General features: G+C 49.7%; 1 protein-coding gene across 5 annotated transcripts in view; it reads left to right on the top strand.

Annotated features, from left to right (window-relative positions):
• Positions 1–20,161, top strand: part of LRCH1 (leucine rich repeats and calponin homology domain containing 1) — a 199,927-nt gene extending 179,766 nt beyond the window's left edge. For 3 of the 5 annotated variants that reach the window (XM_055335664.1, XM_055335663.1, XM_055335665.1), the window contains 2 exons: positions 1,620–1,697; positions 17,582–20,161. In XM_055335664.1, coding sequence (XP_055191639.1) covers positions 1,620–1,697; positions 17,582–17,692 — 189 coding nt within the window. In that variant the 3' untranslated portion in view covers positions 17,693–20,161. Of the gene's footprint in view, positions 1–1,619; positions 1,698–10,543; positions 14,423–17,581 lie in introns of those variants that run through there. The other 2 variants (XR_008665747.1, XM_055335666.1) reach the window with 2 other exon arrangements.
• Positions 20,162–23,378: the final 3,217 nt, after the last annotated feature.

Below are 23,378 nucleotides of genomic sequence, written 5' to 3'. Positions count from 1 at the left end.
TATAAATGAAGAATAGTGGATTTTGAATATCAGAATTTTGGATTTATTTTTTTAAGATTTTATTTATTTATTCATGAGAGACACACACACACAGAGAAGCAGACATAGGCAGAGGGAGAAGCAGGCTCCATGTGGGGAGCCTGATCGGGACTCGATCCCAGGACCCCGGGGTCACGACCTGAGCCCTGGTAGACGCTCAGCAGCTAAGCCACCCAGGTGTCCCTGTCGTCTCCTTATTTACTTACTTACTTACTTACTTACTAATATTTCCAACTAGACCAGAGAGCTAAGCGACCATGAGGGTTGTGTGTTTGGCTTCCACAGGTGCGCGCTTAGCCCCAAGTGGGGTATGTGACCCAGAGCCAACGCTTGGCGTGCACCATCGTAGCCACACCAGCAATGCAGTGGATGCCTTCCCTTCCCACATTATTGTCAGCATCAAGCCTTCGATTTTTCATTCAAGAAACTGTTGTGTGGGTAGTAAGTGCTTTTCTGGCCTAAACCCAGGCAACAGTCGTATAGTGGGCCCTCCCTCACTTCCGGAAGTGGGAAATTCTCTCTGTGTAATTTGAAACAACATCTCACCGACTCTACTGGGTTGACCTAATGATCGCGAATGGCTTGGGGCATCTTTGGAGTTTCAGAACAGACTCCCCCACCTAAATAATGAGTATATGAAGGGAGATAACGGGCCCAGAGAACTGGAGAGACAAATACTAGCATCTCAGAATGATGAGCAGCTCTCCCCGTGGTACCCCCTTTTTAAGGGAATTAAGAGGGAAATACTAAAATTCAACAGTACAGTTTTAAACCTACTACGTAAAAATTAAAATGTATGAATCAGATGTACCCTTTTCTATGCCACACCTTAGAGGTGATCTGTAACCACAGTTGATTGGGTCCTGGGCATCCCAGCATCTTTATGCTGTTTACCCCTGTGTTGCCTCTTTTCTTGTTAAACCCGTTGCTCTGGTGGGAAGGAGATTAATTGACCTGCTGAATTTAACCCTTCATACAGAAATCTATCTGCTGATGGGAACGATTGATGCTTATGGCATATTTGTAGATGAACTGGAGCAGATTACACAAGAGTATGATCCCATAAAAACTAAATATGTGTGTGTTTACACAAATACACAGAAGTTTGCATGTATGCACATACATATATACACGTAAGCACACGTGCAGAAATTCTGCTTATATAAACATCCATGTTTGTACATATGTTGTATATATGTACGTATGTACAGTTTTTAAAGATATAATTCTAAGTAATATCTACACCCAGGGTAGGGCTTGAACCCACAGCCCCAAGATCAAGAGTTGTATGTGGTACCGACTGAGCCAGCCAGGTGCCCCATTTACATCATCTTTACACACACATACATGTACACACATCTACAGTGTCTGGAAAAATATAATCCAAAATGTTAATAGTTCCTATTCTCTTGGTGGATATATCTGGATGATATTTACGGTCTTCTATTTGCTTGTATGTTTTTTTTTTCCCTCTAATGAACGCGTATTGCTTGTGACATCTCGAAAGTTTAAAATTTAACCTGTTACTAAAACTATTTCTCTTTTAATTATTCATTATTTCTGCGTATTTGTATTTACAGCCCAAACTCAGCATGGCCAAATGCAGAAGAAATGTGGAAAACTTTTTGGAAGCATGCCGAAAATTAGGAGTGCCAGAGGTAACGTCAAACTTATCCCAGTTAACTATGCTTTGGTATAGATTTCATTTCACCTATGTGTTTGAACCCACCGATGGATGCACAGCTTTGCACCTCCTTTTTTAGTCTCAGCCCTTTCTTGAGGAATAATATTAAATCAGCTATCTAAAATTTTAGTTTAAATTCCTCTATCTCAATGAGATTAAAATGGCTTATAGCAGTATGGTCAACACTGAGGGAAAAGGGAATATCATTCATTTCAGGTTTTGAAATAAATGCAAAATTCCAGCCTTGAGAAAAACCTGTAGTTAGCTTGATTCTCTACTCCAAGAGCAGAAATGACTGTGGCTGCAGTGAGCCTTCTGGCAGGTTCCATAGGGTAGAATTTTGGAGCTGTTGGTTTTCCTTACCCGTGGCTCGTAAGCAAAGCAGACCTGTAACTGACCACTAACTAGTTGGTTTCCGTTCCGTGTGGTTGCATTTTGGGGTATGTGGACCAAAATAGTCAACACTGAAAACATCATAATTATTGTTATTATTATAATCAATCATTACCAATAATAATAACAATGTATGTTGCTTTGTAATTTGTTATCTGTTTGCGGTTCCATTTCCCCCATTAGTCCGCCGTAGACCCCACTGGCACTCCCTGTAGCCCGCCCAACTGTACTTGGCTACTTTCTCTTTCTCCCAAGCTAAAGCCCCAGCCTCAGCCTCAGCCTGATGGCTAATCTGGGGCTTTTAAAGACTTTCCTATTAGTAACATATAGTGATTTCTTAAAAAATAATAATAAAATGATTTCTTAGGGAGACAGAAGCTCAATCCGCTCAGAATTTGGGGGTAAGTTGGTAAGTTTATCATCATTGTGGTAAACGGAAGTGGACAGAAATCACATTATAAAAATTTTTTCTTCTGTATTTTCTAATATATCAGGGATAAAGTAACTATAAACTGTCATGAAATACTGCTTATGAGTATCTGAGGGAATCACATTGCATCGTAATCCTACTCAGTGTTGGAGTTAGGTATTGGACCCTCGAGAAAGGCTTAGTCTCCCTCCCTCCTTCCCATCTTCCTCTTTTTCCCTTATCTTTCCTTCCTTCCCTTCCTCCTTCCTTCCTTCCCTCCTTCCTTTGCCTCCACCCCCCCATCTTTTAGCTTATTAAGGTTCAAAGGTGAGGGGTTAGTGGTGCCATTCTTAATTTTATTTGAAGACAAGGAAAGAACTGCATAAGCATCATTATGTCAGAACTATATCCATAAAGAAAAGCTTATAAATTCCTGTTTATAAAAAGAGTGTAATCTTTGTATGACGGACTAAATGTCTTTGTGATCAATCCAGACGTCTTTCAACGCTGTTAATCTGTGTGTCTGTATTGCATGTGTACGTTTTAATATTGCATCTACGTTCTTGGTGTCAAATATTTGTGCAAATTCTCATACACGAACTATTATTAATGGTTTGACTCCATCACAGGCTAATAAGATTTCCATGTGCGAATCAAAACTATCATACCAAGTTCCAGAGGATAAATTATCTGTGTCTGTGCTAGAAAGCACTGATGAATTACGGCCTCATCCCCTGTGACATCTTTAAACTCATCGGATTTTTTTTTTGGCGGCGGGGGGGGGGTAGTGGTGGCTTATGGTGATACAAAACGAAATGGAAATGTCCTTAACCGAGTGTTGTGAGTAAAGGTTGGCTAATTACAATTTTCTCTTAAGGTAGGGAAGAGAAAATTAAATTACCATAATATGCAGAGAAAAATTTTTCATCATTTCTGAATTATGCCCCTAGCGAAGTGCCCCTTGCACTAATCAGCGGTTGGTAATTTCGGAGAAGATTGTGTTACGGGGAATGAATAACCTTTTTTTGCCAGGGTCCCATTTGCCAGTGCTTAGTAAGACATATATTACTTAGGCTACCTTTGGGATTTCTTTTTAAGATTTGAGGTGAGATTGCGGTTTTGCATCGTGTGTAACGTGCACGTGTGGTTGCGTGCACACTCGTGTGTGTGTGTGTGTGTGTGTGTACATATATATCCATCCCCATGGATACTCCGGTAGCATTTTACTGGTGACTAGTGTTACATTAAGCTTTGTGCTACCAAGGTCTGTTGGTTAGGTAGCAGTTGAACTTCTTAATGAGACATGTTAAAGGAAGGAAGGAATATTCTAGTGGAAAATTAGAAAATGCCCTTGGAAGGCGATTGGCAAATCATCCCGTACACTCGAGGGAACTTAGTTTCATCTCACAGAATGCATGATTGGAAATGAGGAGCTCTTTTAATCAGGGAATAGCAGAGTGGGCCGGGGGAGGGGGAAAAACGACCCTCTTCTCCCTCAGATACGCTTCTTTCCCTGCTGAAGGGGATTATGTTTTAACGTGTATGTGGCACGCTGCAATTAATTATTTGCACTACAAAAGCAATTCTCCCACAAGCCTACGCGCATAAATTCTCCATTTACGATCAGGCTGGTACCTAGAAAAACAGAGAACCGATACCGTTAGGTTTTCTTAATTGCATCACACTTAATATTTGGGTAACAAAATAGGCCTTGATTACCCAGCCCCAAATATAGTTAATTCCTCAGTTTGTAACTTTTCCTGCTTTCTTCTCCATCCCTTGCTTACCTACTCACATACCTCGTAGTCCCAGAGATCTTGAGATCTGTATCTTATAAGCTAAATGCTGACAATGATGAATCGTCCTGTAGAGACTGAAGAGTCACAGCCGTGCTCTAAGCTCTGGGTTTCTTGTCCTTTGTAGTAGTATCACTGTTCGAAACCACCAGGCTTCAGCGTCAGCGTCCGCCCCATATGTGATTTCTGCACGTTCCTACACGTGCAAAGTATTTGCTGAACAGATTCAGTTAAATTTTTACAAATAAAGTCATCTGAAGGGACGGAAGCAATTTTTAAATGGTTCCAATGGTCATAGTTTATTCCATTTTCATTAGAAGTCCCCATGGACACCGTCACGGCCGTATGCCTCGGGTCCGTCAAGGCTCACGATGCGTCTTGCCCTTTGGTAGAGAGGTTCTGGTGCGGCTCGCCTGGAAATGTGCCTCCTTCCCTTGGCCGCATCCAGAATTACAGACGGTGTAAGCAGCCGGTCAGTGCCTTCGCAGAAGGTTAGCATATGGGGACAAGGGAGACAACTCCAGACCCCTGGGTGTTGTTTGTGACGTTGCGTAAGGCTGGATGGACACCCTTGGCTCCTTACGTGCAGGGGAACAGACAGGACTTGGGACAGCAGCTGCTACTGATGGAAGGACGATGAGATCACAGGAAGAAGTTAGCGATAGGGATCTGGAGCAGTTCTGGTGGGGTGACCGGAGACTTACATGCCATCAGCCGAGAAGGATTTGGGGTGAGGTAGAAGTTTGCTAATGAGATAGAGGTTTGCCTCAGAGAGATGTCCTTAAAGATGAACCAGAAGCAGCACTTGTGGGCAAGCTTCTTTCTCAGTGGAGGGGATGACGTTCCTTCCCATAGTTATTTCAGTGGAGATCATTTTCCTCCCCACTGCCCATTTCTGGTGCATTGGGGGAGGGGGTCTTGGTTTTGGTTTGGGGGACCAGTCCCTCAACTAAAGGGACACACTCAGAGTGACTATAACCCTGAAGGAGAAGAGCGAGTGGGTGAAAGGGATCTGTGAGCAGAGGGAGGGAATGCACAAGGTGGGGGGTCAGTCGTCCCTTCCTGTGCTGTTAACTGGTTTTGAGGCCGACTCCTTAAAATTAGCAGCGGTTAACTGCGTATTGAGGACTTCCTTTACGTGCATCATCTTAAATGCTCACCGTGGAGGGTTGGGGGTCAATATTTTATTGCCACGCTCCGAGGAAACCGCAGTCCAGGGCGGTTAAATAATTTCCTAAGCTCACGCTCCCAGCTGGTAGCTGCAGAGGTGGCGTTGGAACCCGGCTCTCTGGGACCCAGTTCCCCCCGCCCTGCAAACTGCAGGTGTTGGACTTGAGCAGTAAATTCAGGCCACGTTCTTCAGAGCCCTGGAGTCTTTCGAACGTCCGGCACAGCAGGTGAGGCAAAGCCAAGGGGGGAGACTACAGACCATTCCCGCCCTCTCGCACCCGCCAGAGCAGTGGCTCCTTCGTCCATAGCAGATATTGGCTTCCCAGCTCACATTTTCTTTGGGGAGAAAAAAGTATCCTGTGGCTAAACATAGCTTGAAAGTCATCAGGGTACTAAGATTCTCCGAGCTGTAAGATTCCGTGAAAGCTCCCCTGTATCCTGCAGCTCCACAGTTGCTTCCCCTGCTTCGGGGTAGAAGAGTGAACCACAGGTGCATCGTGGTGCCTTGGAGAACCTGGGATTGTGTGAGGGTCCCAGCGCCCTGCAGAGCCCCTGCGGGTACTGATGCCAGGAGTCAGACTGTGCAAAGCCGCCTTTGACGTCTGGCGCAAGCATCAACTTGATCTTGAAGACGGGCCGACCCTTGGTGGGCTTTTGGATGCCTGAGGATGTGTTCTTTGTGTCCCCCAAGAACCTGACTTCAGTCACAGTCATGAGGCTGTTACTGGACACACTGAGGCTTCTTTTCTTGGCCTCTAAACTTGTCATAGAAGATTCATGGTTGGCTGTGGGGGGTTTCCAAATTGATCCAAATTTAGCGTTGTTTGGGGCTCTTACTAGTGTTGTCGCAGGTCAACAGAAACCTCCGATTTATGAATCATTAAAAGTATTCAAAAATAGATATTTTTTTGGTTTACCAGGGAAATTTTTCTACTCTGTTTTCAATAAGTAGCCTTGGCCTCAGACCTCTGTAAGGAGCAAGGTCTTTAACCTAAGAGACAGGCCGTCTTTAGAGGAGGAGGGAACTTACAGGAAATGCGTTTTGTGCCCTCCATAGTCCTACTGTCTGCAGAGGGACAACAGAGAAGAGGATGAAGGGCAGCAGCTCCAGGACAGGTTGGCGGTTCCGGGCCCCCACCTGCCCTCCTGGGACTGGAGGGTATCCCTCGGCTTCTGCATGGGCCAAATGCAGTTAAAAATAAAATCCTGGAGCATGTTCGGATTCTAACACATGTAGTGGGTCATGTTGACGTTATTTATGGCTGAGTCTTCTTTTTAATACTTTTCATATTTGCCTTTTCTTGTTTTTTTTTTTAATTTATTTTTTTATGATGAGATACAGGGTCTGAAGGTAACAGTAGTCACTTCCCTAATGTTGCTGAAGGTTTAGGAAATTTGTAACTAATCTGATTTTTTTTTCTTTATTGACATACATTCGGTAAATTGAAGCTACTCTTTTTCGTTGTTGTTTTAACCTTGAGAACGGGAGAAATGAGTTCTCCCTCTTTGAACTTTATGTCTGCCTTCTTCCCCCTAATCAGTAACTTGAGCATCAATTTAAGTCATAACTAGTAAAAGCTTTTGGGAGATGGGATGAGATTATTATTACAAAGCTTATTGTAATTTTCTATTCATACTGGTTAATTCTGAGGCCGAAGAACCAGAGGTGCAGATGGACACATTTATCATTTTAATTAACAGCAATTTTTAAGTTCATAATTTATTAAGAAGGGTCCGTCTCTGGTGTGTAAAATCAGGCACCCTTCTTCCACCCTTATTCTTGTGTTTATCACTGAGAATGTAAGACTCCTTTCCCGCCGCGTGTCTCCTGCTGGCAGGGTCTCTGAGGTCAGCAGTCCAGCAGCCTTTCATCCGTGCATTGTTGAGAATAAACGTTTTATTTATTTATTTATTTATTTATTTATTTATTTATTTATTTATTTATTATTTTTAAAAATTTTTTAAAATTTTTATTTATTTATGATAGTCACAGAGAGAGAGAGAGGCAGAGACACAGGCAGAGGGAGAAGCAGGCTCCATGCACCAGGAGCCCGACGTGGGATTCGATCCCGGGTCTCCAGGATCGCGCCCTGGGCCAAAGGCAGGCGCCAAACTGCTGCGCCACCCAGGGATCCCCGAGAATAAACATTTTAGAAGCAGCATCTTCAGTTACAGTTCTAGGTAAAGTGGCTCACTGATAAAATAGTTACCCTGTAAGTACATAAAATTGATATAGATTCTCAGATATTTGGAGAAAATTCTGGAAGCCCAGCATTACCCCACTCCCATCAGATTATGGCCTCCTCTGTCAGCCCTTTAAAGGTTCAGAATGGCTGTCAACATTCCTGAGCTTTGTTATCTGAGATTTTAAAAAATACTTTGTAAGTATGGTCACCTTAAAAATTAAAATATTTAAATACATTGAATATATTCTAAATCTCCTAGAATTTAGACTGCTTGACCCTCAGAACATTTATAAACCAGACCTTTTCCCTGACCTGTCTACGATTCTGTTTGGGGGAGCTGGGCCAGTCTTGAACCCAGAAAGCTTCGTCACACATTCTCGTGTTGACTCTAAGAGAAAGTGGTCGTTCACCTCTCGGGGTTGTGAATTCTGTTCTGCGTGGTGGGGATTAGCAGCCACACTTGCCTGTGAGGACTCTGCGTGTATTAACTGGGTTTACTTTACTTTTTTTTTTAAAGATTTTATTTATTTATTCATGAAAGATAGAGAGAGAGAGAGAGAGAGGCAGAGACACGGGCAGAGGGAGAAGCAGGCTCCCTGCAGGGACCCCGATACAGGACTCGATCCCAGGACTCCAGCATCACGTCCTGGGCCGAAGGCAGGTCCTAAACTGCTGAGCCACCCAGGGATCCCCTTAACTGGGTTTTTCAAATTACGGCCTACCGTAATTACCGACGCCCTATAATACCGAGTGAAATTTTGCCCCTTTAAATTTTCTTCCTCAAAAAAAAAATAAATTAAAAAAAATAAATTTTCTTCCTCTTCAGCATTTTCCTATTTTAATTTTAAGATAAGAAATGTATAATCTCTTAAGTCCGCCTCATTACGACTGTGGTTTGGTAGGCACAAGGGGCAGAAAATCCGTTCCTCCCAGGGGTTTCAGCCCTGGTTCCTAGCCCAGCGTCCCTGCAGAGGCTGCTCCGATGGCCGTGGGCTGTGGGCTGTGGGCTGTGGGCCGCGGGACAGGTCAGCGCGCAAGTCTCAGAGGGCCCCCTGCACCCCGCACTCCCCCGTTACGGCGACTTCAGCTTTTACCTACCAGACAATCCTAGTTAGACCCACGCCTTTCCCGTTAGAGGCCACGATTCAGTCTAAACCAACCACCATGGACTGTGGGTCTGCGCCCTCCCCCACTTGAATCTGAATTAAGCCCAGAATCTGTGGCGTCGCGAAATTAATTCCAGGAGGAGGAGGATGGTCTGTGCTGGCTCCCCCGTGCCAGAAGTGTGCTCCTGAAGACCACTGCAAGGACAACCCGACCCCAGTTCTTTGGTGGGGAGCAGCCCAGACATTTCCATAGGGTTCCAGCAGGTGTATTCAGATAGACACCGGAGCTGGAATGATTTGCTTTTAACATGGAAATACCCACTTCTGTGGAAATCACTTTTCGGTTTGTGGATGCCTCCTGTCTTCTGTCTGCTTTGCTCAGATTTCACTGGTTAAAGCACAACATTGCAATAGAGAATTCTTATTGCAATAGAAACTTCTTTCCTTAGATGTTTCGCCACCTGCTAATGCTCGATCTGCGTCTCTCCCCCAGTGAAATCAGATCTGTGTGTAGCTGTTTCCATTCTCAGGAAAATAACAGGTAGTTTGGTTCCTCCAAACCCACTGAGAAAAGACGCATGATCTGAACAGGTAGGACATGACTCAGGGTCTTTAAAAAGTCTTAAGAGCAGCATCTCTACCTTCATACATTAACGTAAGAGTAGAATGTTTTTGCTCTTAGGCACCCCACTTGGTACCGTAATATTCCTATTTATCCGAGGGCACCGAGCTAACTTCAGGGGATAAAACAAGTCAGCGTCTCTACCTTAGACTCAGCGGCTCTGGGATTTGCCTCTGCTTAGCAATGAGGCTAAAATAAGGGGCAAAACTGTAGCAAAGGATGTTGCAAAATACACATTGCACGTGTTTGAGATGCTTCGCCAAATTCGAACTAAAGCTGCATTTACGAAATAGAAATATCAATTAAATGATCACTTAATCCTATTAATTAGGATTAAATTATAATCTCCGGTAACGTCACGCTGGGGTCATTTCCAGTTCAGGAGCCCAGTGTATGAGGAGGCCGTTGGCTTCCTGACGGCAGCAGATACTCTGAGGCCGACCCAGAACACCTGTGCCCCCAACACACCTGTTCAGAGGTGAAGGCATTTACGTGACAGCCCCACGCGGGCGTCTCACGTTTTACCCCAACCGCACGTCTAAGTTAGGAGACCCCCCCCCAGACTTTGGGCCCCCGTGTGGCTACAGGTGCACGAAATGCAGGGGCCTCTGTGGCACGTGCGGGGACATGTTCGCAGCCAGCATTCCCCAGGGTTTATGAGCCACCCTAACCCGGAGATGGCTTAGGTGACCTTTCAGGGAGGGGCACTTTGGGTGCCCTCCGTGTTGAGACGCCGGGCTCAAGAATGCGTGGGGGGCGGTGAGGACAGGTGGGGGGCCGCCCTGGGGGTTCCCGTCTTTCCCGTAGGTCGTGTCGTGAGTGTCCCTAGTGCAGAAAGAGGCGCCGACTTTCGTGCCATCGGCGAGCTCGGGCTGCCCTTCACCGGGCACGCGGTTCGGGCGCCGGGCGGGGCCTGGAGGGTACAAGGTGGCACCGGACCCACGGGCTGCGCCCCGCTCCTGCAGCGGTGGGTGAGGCAGTCGCTGACGGTGCGTGGACATAAGGGGTGGCTCTTGCCATTTGCTAGGAGGCAAAAAAAAAAAAAAAAAAAAAAAGTGTGCATCTTTGCAGCTGCTCCTCGGCGGATGTTAACCGTGTGCACTGTCTCTTTCTGTCCCGATGGCTGTCCCCGGACTAGGCCGACCTGTGCTCTCCGTGTGACGTCCTGCAGTTGGACTTCCGTCACATTCGAAAGACTGTTGGCGCTCTGCTGGCACTTGGGGACAAAGCCCCACGACCGAGCTCTGCCCTCCGCTCCAGGGACCTTCTGAGCTTCTGTCTTGTCCCTATTCTCTTTGTCATTCTGGCCTTGGTCACTTACCGCTGGAGCGTTCTGGCCGCCTAGCGTCTGCACCCACCCCCCATCCGTCTCGGGGACCCCCCCCCGCCCCCAGTGGCCCATTAGCAGGCTCTCGGGCCGGCCGCCGGGTGCCAGGCCCAGGCTTCCTCCCTCCCTCCCTCCTGCTGGCCCGGGGGGAGCCGACGAGGGTTCCAGAACAGGAGCAGAGGGGCTCTATCAGCGCATGGAGAATGTTCGGATGAACATTCAAACTTCATTAAGACGTGCAATATGGCAATTTTACTGGGGGTTTTAACCCTATCTAAGATACGATTGCTTGCTGGGGCTTAGCAACAGGGTCCAGCTCACACTTAGCACTAATTAAATACTTGATTGAATAAATGCAATGCCAAACAAAATGCATTCAAATGCTTTCTAAAAAAAAAAATCAATTTTAAAGGCCTTTCTATTCAGGCTAATGACAAACACAATAAGGGCAGATATGCTAGTTTAACCTAATTGGCTGACTTTATACAGCACTTACATCTTTTAGTCCACAAGTATATTATCAAATGATAGAGAACATCTAATACAACCATTTCTACAGAACTAGGAAATACATTTCTAAGAAAGAAAGATTTTACAGACCCCATCCTTTTACACCCAACCCCAACAGTCTACTCCAGCACTTGGCCGTCGAGGTGTAGGAGGGCCGGCTGGCGGAGGAGCTCCGAGGCTGGCATGGGGTCCCCAGTTCGGCCCATAATTGTAAGAATCCCCTGATGGACAAGCTGAAAGAGCCCATCGCGACTGCCTGCCTGGCTGGCCATGTGGCTGGATTCCTCCCTGCTTCCTGCAGCCGGGGCTGGGAGGGTGGCCCCCCTCCACCCAAGGGAGCCCCTCTGCCCTACAGCATGACCCCCCCCAGCTGTGCAGTGGGCCACAAGGGATCGAGGGTCCCTTGCTGTCCGAGCACCCCCCGGAGGCTTCGCTTGCACGTCACCTCGCGCGTATTTTTACGTTTTGCTCCTTGTTAGGTCTGCCCTGAGCTCTAAGGAAAGCATGTTTCCGGAGGGGATTTCTATTTTTAAGTACAGTCATGGGTCGTTTTGGTTTTTTGGCTCCATCACATCATAACTGGAGGTCAAGAGTGTGATGGATTTGACTGTATTTGCTTTCAAATAAAGCCATGAGTCATGGAACATTCTTGGTCCTAGGACTTGGGTCACGGTGGCCGGAGCCAACAATGAGATTGGCTCTTATTTTAGAAGAATGTAGTTTCCCTAACAACCTGAAATTTCCCTCGAGCCTTTGATGCCCGGTGACATTAGCAAGCTGCTCCTGTCTTGAGGAAGCTTACAGGGTCACCTAGTAACTGTATCTGCTTTGGGAGCAAAGCGATCCGTTTGTAACTAAAAGAAAAGAGAAAAAAAAAAAACAACATTAGAATCTTGTCTTGGCCAAGACATTCCTGGTTCTGGGATGTCTCTTCCTAACATGAGAAGGCCCTCCTCCGTGGCTCGGGTCCCCCTACGCTCCACCTTACATCCAGTTGCCAAATACTATTCATTTCTTCGCTTTGGGAGATGATTACGTTAACTTCTTCGAGATAAGTTTCTAGCTTACTGAGATGTGAAGAGTCTACGTCGACGGCTGCTAAGAAGATAATTGTATTTTTCCGAACGCTTCCCCGAGCCCAGGGGGACTTGAGAATATGGAAAACCCACATAGTCAGAAGACTGTATTTATATGTAGTCTTTGTGGCTAAATCTTAGGTCAGGTTTTCTAACAGGTAACGTTCTTTAGGTGAAAGCACCTTGTTGGGTTCCCTGAGCGGTTTCTCTCCTGATTCTGTGTTGACTGGGGGAAATACAGGGCGTGTGGACGTGACCCGGTTAACCTGGGCTGTGTGTAAGGAGCCCACAAGATGTACTCAACCGTTGTGGGCGCCACCTTGTGCTCTTCCACCTGTAACACAATAAAGTCCCTTTGTGCAAAGTCTCACGCGCACCCTGAGCCGTAAGTTGTCTTCGTAAACACGTTTCCCTTCCCCAGCCCACACCGATACGCTGATTTGTGCCCCACCCAGAGCAGCTCTCTGCTTCCATCTGGCTCTGCAGCGCTCTGAGGCCTCCCTTAATGATGGCCACTGTTGGGTTTTGCTTTTTTTCTTCTTTGGGAGGGGTGGGAAGAAGAGAGCAGACTCACAGGGTGGCACCTGCAAGAAAATTCTATCCATAGCAACTGGGTAGAGCAATCACGTGAGATCAGACTTAATTCTCAGTGTTGACTTGACATCATTCTTGGGCTGTGGTCGTATTTCAGCTCTGGCTCAAAGGATTCTCTGGATGCACTTTCATTTCTCATGTCGTTAATGTATTTGTATCCTAGCGTGCTGCCCCTCTTGGGGTCTGTTGGATGGTATCTCTCTCTCTCTCTCTCTCTTTTTTGTTTTAATCAACCAACAGGACGCAATTAATTTAGCCCTTTCGGCACAACTTGGAATGAACTGTCTTGTCCATTGTCAGGCTGTTCATTTCTACTCAGAACATTAGGCCTCGCCATGGTTCTTCCCCGAGGTACCCACCCACCAGCTCGTGTGCTTGCGTGACGCCTGCCGGTACAGCGTGCCTGGGGTGCAGGCTGACGTGCTTGCCGTCGGAGAGCTGCTCAGGGATTTAGTTGTGTGATTGAGACGTGCGCCCCGAATCTCCTTCCTCACACAAGAAACACCATTCTCCCACTACTTCCTTCCAGCGTCTGATAAAAAGAATCAACTGTTTATTCATATCCTTTCTTTGAAATAGAAGATTGGCTTCCTCCAGCTCCTCCAGTCGCTGGCAGGTCACCACTCAAGTGTCAGGATTTCCACAGTGTGTCACAGCTGATGTATGGATTGTTCCCTCTGGGTGTGTGTGTGTGTGTGTGTGGTTTTTTTTTTTTTTTAATATTTTATTTATTTATTCCCGAGAGACACAGAGAGAGAGGCAGAGACACAGGCAGAGGGAGACGCAGGCTCCATGCAGGGGGCCCGATGTGGGACTCGATCCCGGGACTCCGGGGTCACGACCTGAGCTGGAGGCAGATGCTCCACCGCTGAGCCCTCCGGTGCTCCTGTTCCCTCTGTTTATGGATTCGTGGTTCACACGCGGCTCACTGTTCTGGGCGGGACACTTAGGGAACGAGGCTGGTGGAGAGAAGGCCCTGCAGAGCCGAACGTAAGACAGCTGAGTAGGAATCGCACCAAGGAGATAGGTAAGAAAAAAGGCACTGGATACCCTGAAACCGCTTATTTGTGAGAACTTAAGTTGAGTGCATGGTGGCTCGGGTTATCTCTCGAAAATCCAGCACACAAGGGCAAAGGACGTTTCACCTCGCAGGGTCGAGTAATGGACAGTGGAGCAAAACTTCAAGAAATGTTTTTAAATTAATTAAATTCTAATTCAATCTCAATTTTTCAAGAACCTGAACGTGGTTTGGGATCAAGTGGGAAAAAAATATTTCAGTATCATCGTATTTCAAGAGATTTGGGTCTGAAATCAGGCTTCGGGTTCTGAAACCAGCTCTCAACGACCAGTCAGAGACGCGGAATATACGCTTTTTTTCCTCTTTGAGGCCATCGGGGTCCAGTTCCGTGGCTCTTCAACGTGATTTCCTTTGTGCCTGTGTCCGTCTGTTGGTCCTTCAAGCACCGAGCGCGGCTCTTTGAGTAAGGAAGGTTCTGTGGCAGGTCTTGGGGATCAAAAAAAAAAAAAAAAAAGAAAGAGTGACCGAGATGGGTGGCGTGACCGGGTCTTCAAGACTCTTGCGGTCCGGACCGGGACCCAGCAGAATCTTCCCTGCGAAGTGCCAGACCGTGGGCCCTTGAGGCCCTGCGGCCCTGCGGCCCTGCGGCCCTGCGGCCCGTGCTGTGAGCCGTCGCAGGAGCCGTCGCAGGAGCCGTCGCAGGAGCCGCCGCAGGAGCCGCCGCCGGCTGGTGAAGGGGCCGCCGTGGCCGTGGCCGTGGCCGTGCCGTGGCCGTGTCCCGGGAGCCCCCCCGCGGAGCAGGCTGCGGACGGACCCGGCCTGCAGGCGGCCGTGTGGCCCCGGCCTGGAAGCGAAGCCGAGCCCGGGGTGGCTCGACATCTGCAAGGCCCGAGGCAGGGGATCCGGCCCGACGGGCGACGGGCGGCCTGCGAGCCCTCCTGGTCCTGGGGTGACGTGAAGGGCGAGGCCTGGGAGATGGGAGGTGGGAGGTGGGATGGGAGATGGGAGATGGGTGGGCGCGGCCGGGAGGCGGCGGGTGTGGCGGAGGCTCCGTGGCTGGGAGGCACCGGGACCAGCCGGCCTGGCCTCTCCGTCCGCGGGGGGGAGCCGCCGCTGTCCCCGCCCGCGCTGAGCCCGGGCGCCCAGGTGGCCCGCGGCGGGCGGTTGTGCTGGGGGGTGGGGGTGGGGGGGGGGGCGGGGGGGGGGCGGGGGGGAGGGGGAGGGGGCAGCCCCGTCGGCGGCGGGAGCCGGCGTCTGGGAGGCACAGGGACCGCGCTGCGCTGCTGCGATGCGCTGGGCCGGGTGAGGCCGCTCAGCCCGAGCCCGTGCGACGTGAGCTCCCGGCTCAGGAGCGCTCGCACCGAGCAGCGGCGGACGCGGCCGAAAGGAGCAAAGGGCCCCCCCCCCCGGCCCCCCACCCCCCACCCCCACCCCCCCACCCACCCGGCGCCCGGGGCTTGCCTCGACCTCTCCACATTCCGTTCGCGCTCCGCGCCGGCGCGCCCGGCCTTTCCCCGTGATCCTTGGGCCCCACGTCCTGGGAAGCCCTTGGTGATCTGATGCGGATACTTCTCTGGAGTCTGTTTATTTCTGGGCTGACGTGGCTTTGACCCTCAAGGCGACCCATCGTTTTGATCTTTTGTGATTTTTATGCCTTTTTTTTTTTTTAAGCTCAGAAAATTTCTCCATTTACTTCTACAGGAAAATGCTAGACTATTTATCTCATTTTTTAGAATTTATTTTTATTTGTTTATGATAGAGAGAGAGAGAGAGAGAGAGAGAGAGAGAGGCAGAGACACAGGCAGAGGGAGAAGCAGGCTCCATGCACCGGGAGCCCGACGTGGGATTCGATCCCGGGTCTCCAGGATCGCGCCCTGGGCCAAAGGCAGGCGCCAAACCGCTGCGCCACCCAGGGGCCCCCCTATCTCGGTTTTATTAGGAGAGATATATTTAAAAAAATAATTCTTTAATTCATTTGAAATTGCTTTTAGCATATGGCATAAATAGAAGACTTTTTTTTTTTTTTTTACCACCCCTGAGTAATGCCTAGTAGCGGGAGCTTAGCCGTAAGAGTGGCCATAATAGTGGCCACTTGTAATTTCCTACGAAGCCAGATGTCACCTTGGGTGCTGTGGAGATCATAGGAATGAGGTAAACGTACCCCGGCCCGTGTGGGACCAGCCTCAGCAATGACGTGCCAGATTGAGGTGCTTTCACAAGCCCATGACAGAGGGTCCCAGGAAGGGGTCTGCCCTGATGTCTGGCCGTGGCATGCCCATCCCGGCCTAGGACACGGCTCAGGACTCCCAGCTCAGCCTCCCATCCTGTCTCGGGTTGACACGTGGCCGCTGAGTTGGCGTAAACCCGAATGGCCACCCAATACGCCATTGACAAGACAATCCTATCACGTGAAATGATGATTAAAATTGTCCTACGTCGACGTGTGGCCATTTCTTCAGACCTGGTGCCGGGTGCCGTCTGAGACGCTCTGAACGTCCCACGAGTTAGGGAAGGAGGAAGGATAGTGGTACGAAGGCAACTAAGAGTGTAGGGAAACACCACTTTCCGAGGGCGGTTCAGTTTGCTGGAGATGTCCTGGCGTGTCCTTGGAAGATCCAAGAGCACAGTGCCTGTGCCTGAGCGCTCTGCACGGAGGAAGCGGGAAGATCTGGTCCCTCAAGCAGGAGTCACATGAGATGAAGCAGGACTGGCCAAGACCCTGATCGGCCACCACCGGGGGGGCAAGGGGGGGGCGGGTGTTGGGTTGATTCTCTGCCTTGACTTGTATGTACCGGCCGTTTCCCAAGAGCAAAAACACAACATGAGAAAGTAACAGGACATTTGTGTCTTTGACAGTTTTATGAAAGTCCTAAAAGAGAGACTGTTGAAGGCCGTGGTTAAGATTACTTACCTACAAGGCCGTTGGTAAACCACGAAGAAGGGATACCAGTCCCGCAGCGTACCTCCATTTCAGAGATCACAGCAAATAAAATCAAGGTTCATGGTCGGTAGAATGGCGCACGGTCCGCATAGCCGCGTGCATCAGTTCCTTTAAAATGTGTGAGAGGCTGTTTGCAATTTTGCTTTATGAGAACGTAAAACACTATAATGTTGGTGCTTGATTTCCACCTGACTATATAGCTCAGTTATTTAGCATAAAAGTCTTTTTAAAGATCTTTATTTATTTATGATAGAGAGAGAGAGAGAGAGAGAGAAAGGCAGAGACACAGGGAGAAGCAGACTCCATGCAGGGAGCCCAACGCGGGACCCATGGACCCATGCTGGGACTCCAGGATCACGCCCTGGGCCAAAGGCAGGCGCCAAACCGCTGCACCACCAGGGATCCCCGATGGTTTTTTTTTTTTTTTTAATGTTTAGATTGATTGCATATTTCAAGATGATTGGGAAACTTTCTGGAACAACCCCCCCCCACACACACACTTGGGCAAAAGTGTTATTTTCTCTGCACAGAAAAGGTCTTTGCCAGTGGGCCGAAGGCAAACAAGCAAGGGGGGAAGCGCCGTCTGGGGTGATCCGACGGGCGCGTAGGTCAGAGCTCAGCTTAGCTCCCGCCAGTGGCGTCTTCTAAGACTTTATGGTCACGTTTTGGTCTTCGAAACATTGACATCGCTGTGTTCTTCTCCCTTTTAGGAGAAACTGTGCCTCCCCCATCACATCCTTGAAGAGAAAGGCCTGGTCAAGGTGGGCATCACCGTTCAAGCGTTGCTAGATGTAGCGGTAACGAAGGCTCTGTTCACATGAAGCCAGCTGCTCTCCTCTGGGTCGGTTCGGACCCCCCTCATCAGAGATCCTGCACTCTGCTCTCAGCACCTGCTCTCCTCGCCTCCCGCCACTGCCTGTCAGGTCCCTGGCTCTAGATGCACTGGAGGGAGGACGTGAGGGGACATTTTTCTGCCTTTCAGAACTGGCCTCCAGTGTTAGGATAGGAGAGACACGTACCTTGAAGCCAGGGAGGGAGCCGTCTGTGAAGAACTGAGCAGCACATCAATGCCTTTTACGACCTCCTTCATCCCTTCCACGCTCACCTACTGCCATTACCAAAACACCAAGCACAACTGTTTTTTGCAACAAGATGCATTTGTTTTACTCAAACCAAACTCGTTGGGTATTTAGTGGGGGGAGGGGGACTCCATCAGGTTTTTCACCACCAAATTTTTTCAAGACGTTTCTTGAGACCATTGCCTTTTAGAAAACTATTTTCGACATACAAAAATATTTATATGAATATTATTTATTAGTGAGTTCTTATTCATCCTTTGGATGCAAATTGTAAATTAGGAGACTATTTTATTACTGCTTTTTTGTGGTTAAACACTTTATTTTAATATTATAAATACTGAATTATTTTCTATCCTCTTTGGTGTGCAGTAGTTCTAGGTCTCAGTAATCATGTTTTCTGGTGTATGTGACTCCGCAAAAAAAAAAAAAATTATGCCAAAAATAGGTGCTTCTGTGATAAGAACTATTTTCTGGGGAGGCATTATTTACACTTTGGTTTATGGAACATTGGTTTTATTTATATTTCTGCATTCCATCCAGTTTCCTACATTCCAGCAGCCCTGTTGTCCTCTCATATAATGAACTGACTGAAATCAAGAGAGCACCCCAAAGTTATTTGTAAATAGCTGTGATGGAAAAAAAAAAGGCACATTAAACTTGAAGACGAAATGTGAACAATTATTATTATTATTTTTTTTTTTTGGATTCAGACTTATTTTGCTATGCACAAAACATTCACGTTTTTTTAACACAAAGAAGTAGTAAGTGTTAGCGTCCTGTGTCTTGAAGTATAACTTTTGCACTGTAACCTGGCTAATGAAAGAAAGTCTGGCACCAAAGGTAAATGATAAGGAAATGGTATAGGAAAGTAGAGAGAAATAAAAAGTTTATTGTCTAACCAAAAAGTTTGTGTAAGGACAGCTGTGACCGAGTGAGCGAGAATGCATACGGCACATAAGGACCCGGATCAGGAAACCAGCACTTCTCACGACTGCCCCTCTTAAGAGGCGAAACGATGTCAGAGACGCAGACGTGCCCGTTTCACTGTAACTTGGTTGGCGGCTCCCGTAGAGCGCTGCAAGCCTCACCGTCGCCGGTGTGAAAGCACAGAAGTGAGTCAGCCGGTCGGTCGGGCGGGGCGGTCGGGCGGGGCGGCTGCCAGCCACCCCAGGGCAGCTTAGGGGAAGGCTAGGGCAGTGGCGTTTAGAGACCCAGTGGCCCAGAGAGGAGGAGGTTCAGTCAAAACACGCCCAGAGAGGATCCAGCAAAGGGAAGGGGCCTGTGTTGGCTCCAGGGATTCCCATAAGGCGTCTCAGACACCACCGCCTGTTTTTGGCGGTTTGCACGCGGTCTTCGCCCCACAGCGACTCATCCCCCGGTCATTCGTCTTTTAAAGTCTTGTGAAGGCTGACTGCAGCTTCCCTTCTGTGAAAAGCCACCCTCAGTTTTGAGAGCAGCAGCTGCCACATTTTATAAGACAAATACAAGGGTGAACGCAAAACACAAGACACCAGGAGGATGGTTTGCACTGAACACAGGCTAACACGAGTCGGCGCCCCGGCCGCCCTCCGCCGTGGGCGAGCAGCGGGGCCACCGGAGATGCTCACTTGGCTTGGCAGCTAGCAGTTATTTCCTATCAATCGTACTGTGCACTTTAACCTAACTTAAAATATATTTTAATATTTTCCTGTACTGCACAAAAATACCTGTTTTGTCAAATAGCGTAATGATGTATAAAAAAAAAAAAGGCATTTTGGGCAAAGAGCGTATTCAGTGTCAACAACATGCAAAGGTCGATGTAGAAATAGGAATTCAGATCGCCGCACCTTGACGGGCATTCAGAACGCAGGGTCCTGAAATATTTTTTTACGTGTATATATATATATGGCAAACATGAAGCTCTGTAATCCTTGTTCTTAGAGATTTTTTTTCCGAAATTAAAATATTTCTCTCGATATTAATCTTCAGTATTTTTCTTACAGTTGGCTGTATAATGCAAATGGCTTCAATATTTTTGTGCAATGGCTTCTTGCCTCTTCAGTGCTAGTCCTTGTATGGCTAAGACGTCTTCAAGATCCCTGAACACTGTCTATATGTGCAATAAGATGTGCACGGCCAGCTGAGAGTACCGTCAGCGGACGGAATGTACATAGTGCAAATATCCTTTCTTTTATTATTTAACAGCCATTAAAACTTTGAATTTGTACAAACCATCTGCCTGACTCAGCCCTGTGATGCAAAGGTCGACTGTAGCCACAAAAGAAATCCAAAGGTGTCGTTGCTGAAATGGACGCTAGCAATTACCCGGTGTACACGTAGGAGTGTGTGGGTCTGTAGTATATTTATACATTTTTTTGTTTGACCTTTTTTTTTTTTTCCTCCCAAACTACAATCTTCCCTGGAGGCTTCCCCACCAGCCAGCGGGCAGAAGCCGAGTTGCTGTGCTGTGTGGAAGCGGGGCTGTGGCCTCAGGAGCCTCCGCCTGGCCCTGGGTGGCGGCCAGGGGTCCCCGAGGGTCCCCAAGGGTCCTGCAGGGTGTATCCTGGAAGCACAGGCCGCATCCTTCCTCCGCACCCGCCCCCTGCGGCAGGTGACCCGCGGTGGGGGGGGACTCCTCGGGCAGGTGTAGTGCTCCCTGCTTCGCTGACTGGGTGGGCAGCGGGGGGGAGGCAAGGGGATGGGGGGGGACTGGGACCAGGGCCATTGCTGGGAACCGTCCCGACACCCAGATGGGGCCACAAGGGCTGCACCGGGGGCGTCCCCATGCTTCTGGGGAGTCCAAGAGATCCAGGCAGCAGTGAGCCGGGCCCCAGCAGGGGGTGCTGACCTGACCTTCCCATGTATTTGTTTCTACGACACCCAGAGACACCCAGAGACCCAGAGATACCCAGACACCCAGAGACACCCAGAGACCCAGAGAAAAGTGGAGACCCAGAGATACCCAGAGACACCCAGAGACATCCAGAGACCCAGAGAGAGGTGGAGACCCAGAGACACCCAGACACCCAGAGACCCCCAGAGACCCAGAGAAAAGCGGAGACCCAGAGACACCCAAACACACCCAGATACCCAGACACCCAGAGACATCCAGAGACCCAGAGAGAGGTGGAGACCCAGAGATACCCAGAGACAGAGGTGGAGACCCAGAGACACCTAGAGACCCAGAGAGAAAAGCGGAGACCCAGAGACACCCAGACACATGGAGACACCCAGAGACCCAGAGAGAGGCGGAGACCCAAAGACACCCAGACACCCCAAGACACCCAGACACCCAGAGAGAGGTGGAGATCAGCCGAGGGAGAAGCAGGCTCTGCGTAGGGCCCGCTGCGGGGCTCGATCCCGGGCCCGGGGGCCACGAGCCGAGGCAGGTGCTCCACTGCGGAGCCCTGGGCGCCTAGAGGCCCCCCTCGGATCCAGGACGGGCCGAGCAGACACCAGGCCCCGGGGGCGGTCTGGGGGCGCCTGCACTCGGGGGTGGGGTCCCCTGCTCGGGCGCCCCCGCTAGGTGGCCACCGAGCGGCCCTGTGGTCCAGGGCCCCGAGTCCCGGCAGGCAGGGCGCTGCGAGAGCCCGCGGGGGTGGACCCGCTCTCAGTGGCCCGAGCGTCTGTTCCGCCGGAGTTCGGTGTTTCCCGGGTGACCACGGACAGAGGACAGAGCTGGGCGAGGCGTGTGGGGGGCGCTGTGGGCCGGGAGCGGGAGAGGCCCGGGTGCCCTGAGCTCCAGGGGCCGAGGCGGCAGGGCCCTCCCAGGGGAGGCGAGCGAGGAGCCCCCAGACTCCGAGGGTGCAGGCAGCGCGCCCCAGCCCCGCCAGGTGGCGGGAGAGGCTGGGCCGAGGCCAGCGGGGGCTCACGGGACGGCCGGGGAGCTGACCAGCAGGGTGCTAGAGCCTAAAGAAAAGAGGTCCTGGGTAATTCTTAGGATGTGGGGTAGGAGAGAGAAAAAAGCAAATTTACGTGATACAGTGTGGCAGGCTGGGCCTCCTGGGACCAGTCTGAACGCCCGGGGAGGGAGGGGCTCCTCGCGGGGCAACGCGGTCCAGGAAGAAGCCTCCGGTTTCGTTGCCGTCGCTCTCCTAATTTAATAAGCCATTATTATGGTTTTTTATTTAATTTTGGAATTCTTGGGCAGCCCGGGTGGCTCAGCGGTTTAAGCGATGCCTTCAGCCCAGGGCGTGATCCTGGAGACCCGGGATCGAGTCCCACGTCGGGCTCCCGTGCATGGAGCCTGCTTCTCCCTCTGCCTGTGTCTCGGCCTCTCTCTCTCTCTCTCTGTGTCTCATGAATAAAAATCTTTAAATAAAAAAAATTGGAATTCTTACCTGTTTATCAGTGTGGAACATGTTTGTCATAGAAACGTCGGACAGTACGGAGGGGTTGGGGAGCAGCACCTGTAATCCCGTCTTACGGGGACCCAGTAAACTGTTGGGATCTTTGCTGTGAGGCATCCTGTGCACACGGTACAACTTGATGCACTTGCTTTTCCCCCCTGTCAGTTCTAGGGTGTTCCCCAGGATAATATTTGTCTGCTGGAGGAGAAAATGGGGTTCCCTGAACCATCACTAGCAAGCTATTTAGGAGCCCCCTCTGGAAGCATGCTCTAGTTCCCGGAATCCTGTGGCCTTAGGGGGTCAGACCCTGAAATAGGGCCCTTGGGTCCTCGGCAGGCGCAGGGGGCCTGACAGGGGGGTCGGAGGCGCGGCGGGGACGGGACAAATCGAGGTCCAATAAAAAAATATCCAATAAAAAAACACAGAATATTGCACTGTGTGGATATACTCCCAGTTTTACCCATCCGGTGTAGACGGACACCAGGGTTGTCTCCAGATCCTGGCTGCCATGAGCGGTGCTGCTGAGGACGTCCTCATACAGGCTGTGTAAGCACGAGCCACGGCCGGGCGGCCCCGGGGGCAGCTGTCGGGCAGGGCCGTGCCAGGTGCTCGCTCTAGGAGGTCATCGTACAGCGTCACCGACCTCGGGATTTCTGCTGTCCTGCTTAGTCATTCAGGGGAGCGTGCAGCGGCATCTTACTGCAGTTCTTCCGTGTAGGTCCCCAGTCTCGGAGGCAGGCGCATCTTCGTGGGTCTGCTAGGCTTCCTTCCCTCCTACTTCACGAATGAGCTACCCATTCCCTCCTTTGCCCACTTTCCTGTTGGTTTACATCTGTTCTGAAAACGAATTTGTGGGAGCTCTTCAGACGTTCTGGATACAAGCCTGTCATCAGATGCACGTACGGCAAGAACGCCGCCCGCTCGACGGCTTGCCTCTTCACTCTCGGTGGTGGCTGCACTGCATCGTATTCTCCAGGGGTCCCAGGAGGCTTTCACAACATCCAGGCGCCAGGAGATGTGTCCATTCCTTGTGTCTCCTTTTAGACCCGACTCTGTCTGGTGCCATTTAGAAGCACACAGAGCTAGTATTAGGTCACTTG

The sequence above is a fragment of the Nyctereutes procyonoides genome, unplaced genomic scaffold (assembly GCF_905146905.1).
Source record: "Nyctereutes procyonoides isolate TBG_1078 unplaced genomic scaffold, NYPRO_anot_genome, whole genome shotgun sequence".
NCBI classification, from domain to species: domain Eukaryota; kingdom Metazoa; phylum Chordata; class Mammalia; order Carnivora; family Canidae; genus Nyctereutes; species Nyctereutes procyonoides.
Note: the sequence above shows the minus strand (reverse complement) of the source record. Positions and strands in the feature narration are given on the sequence as shown.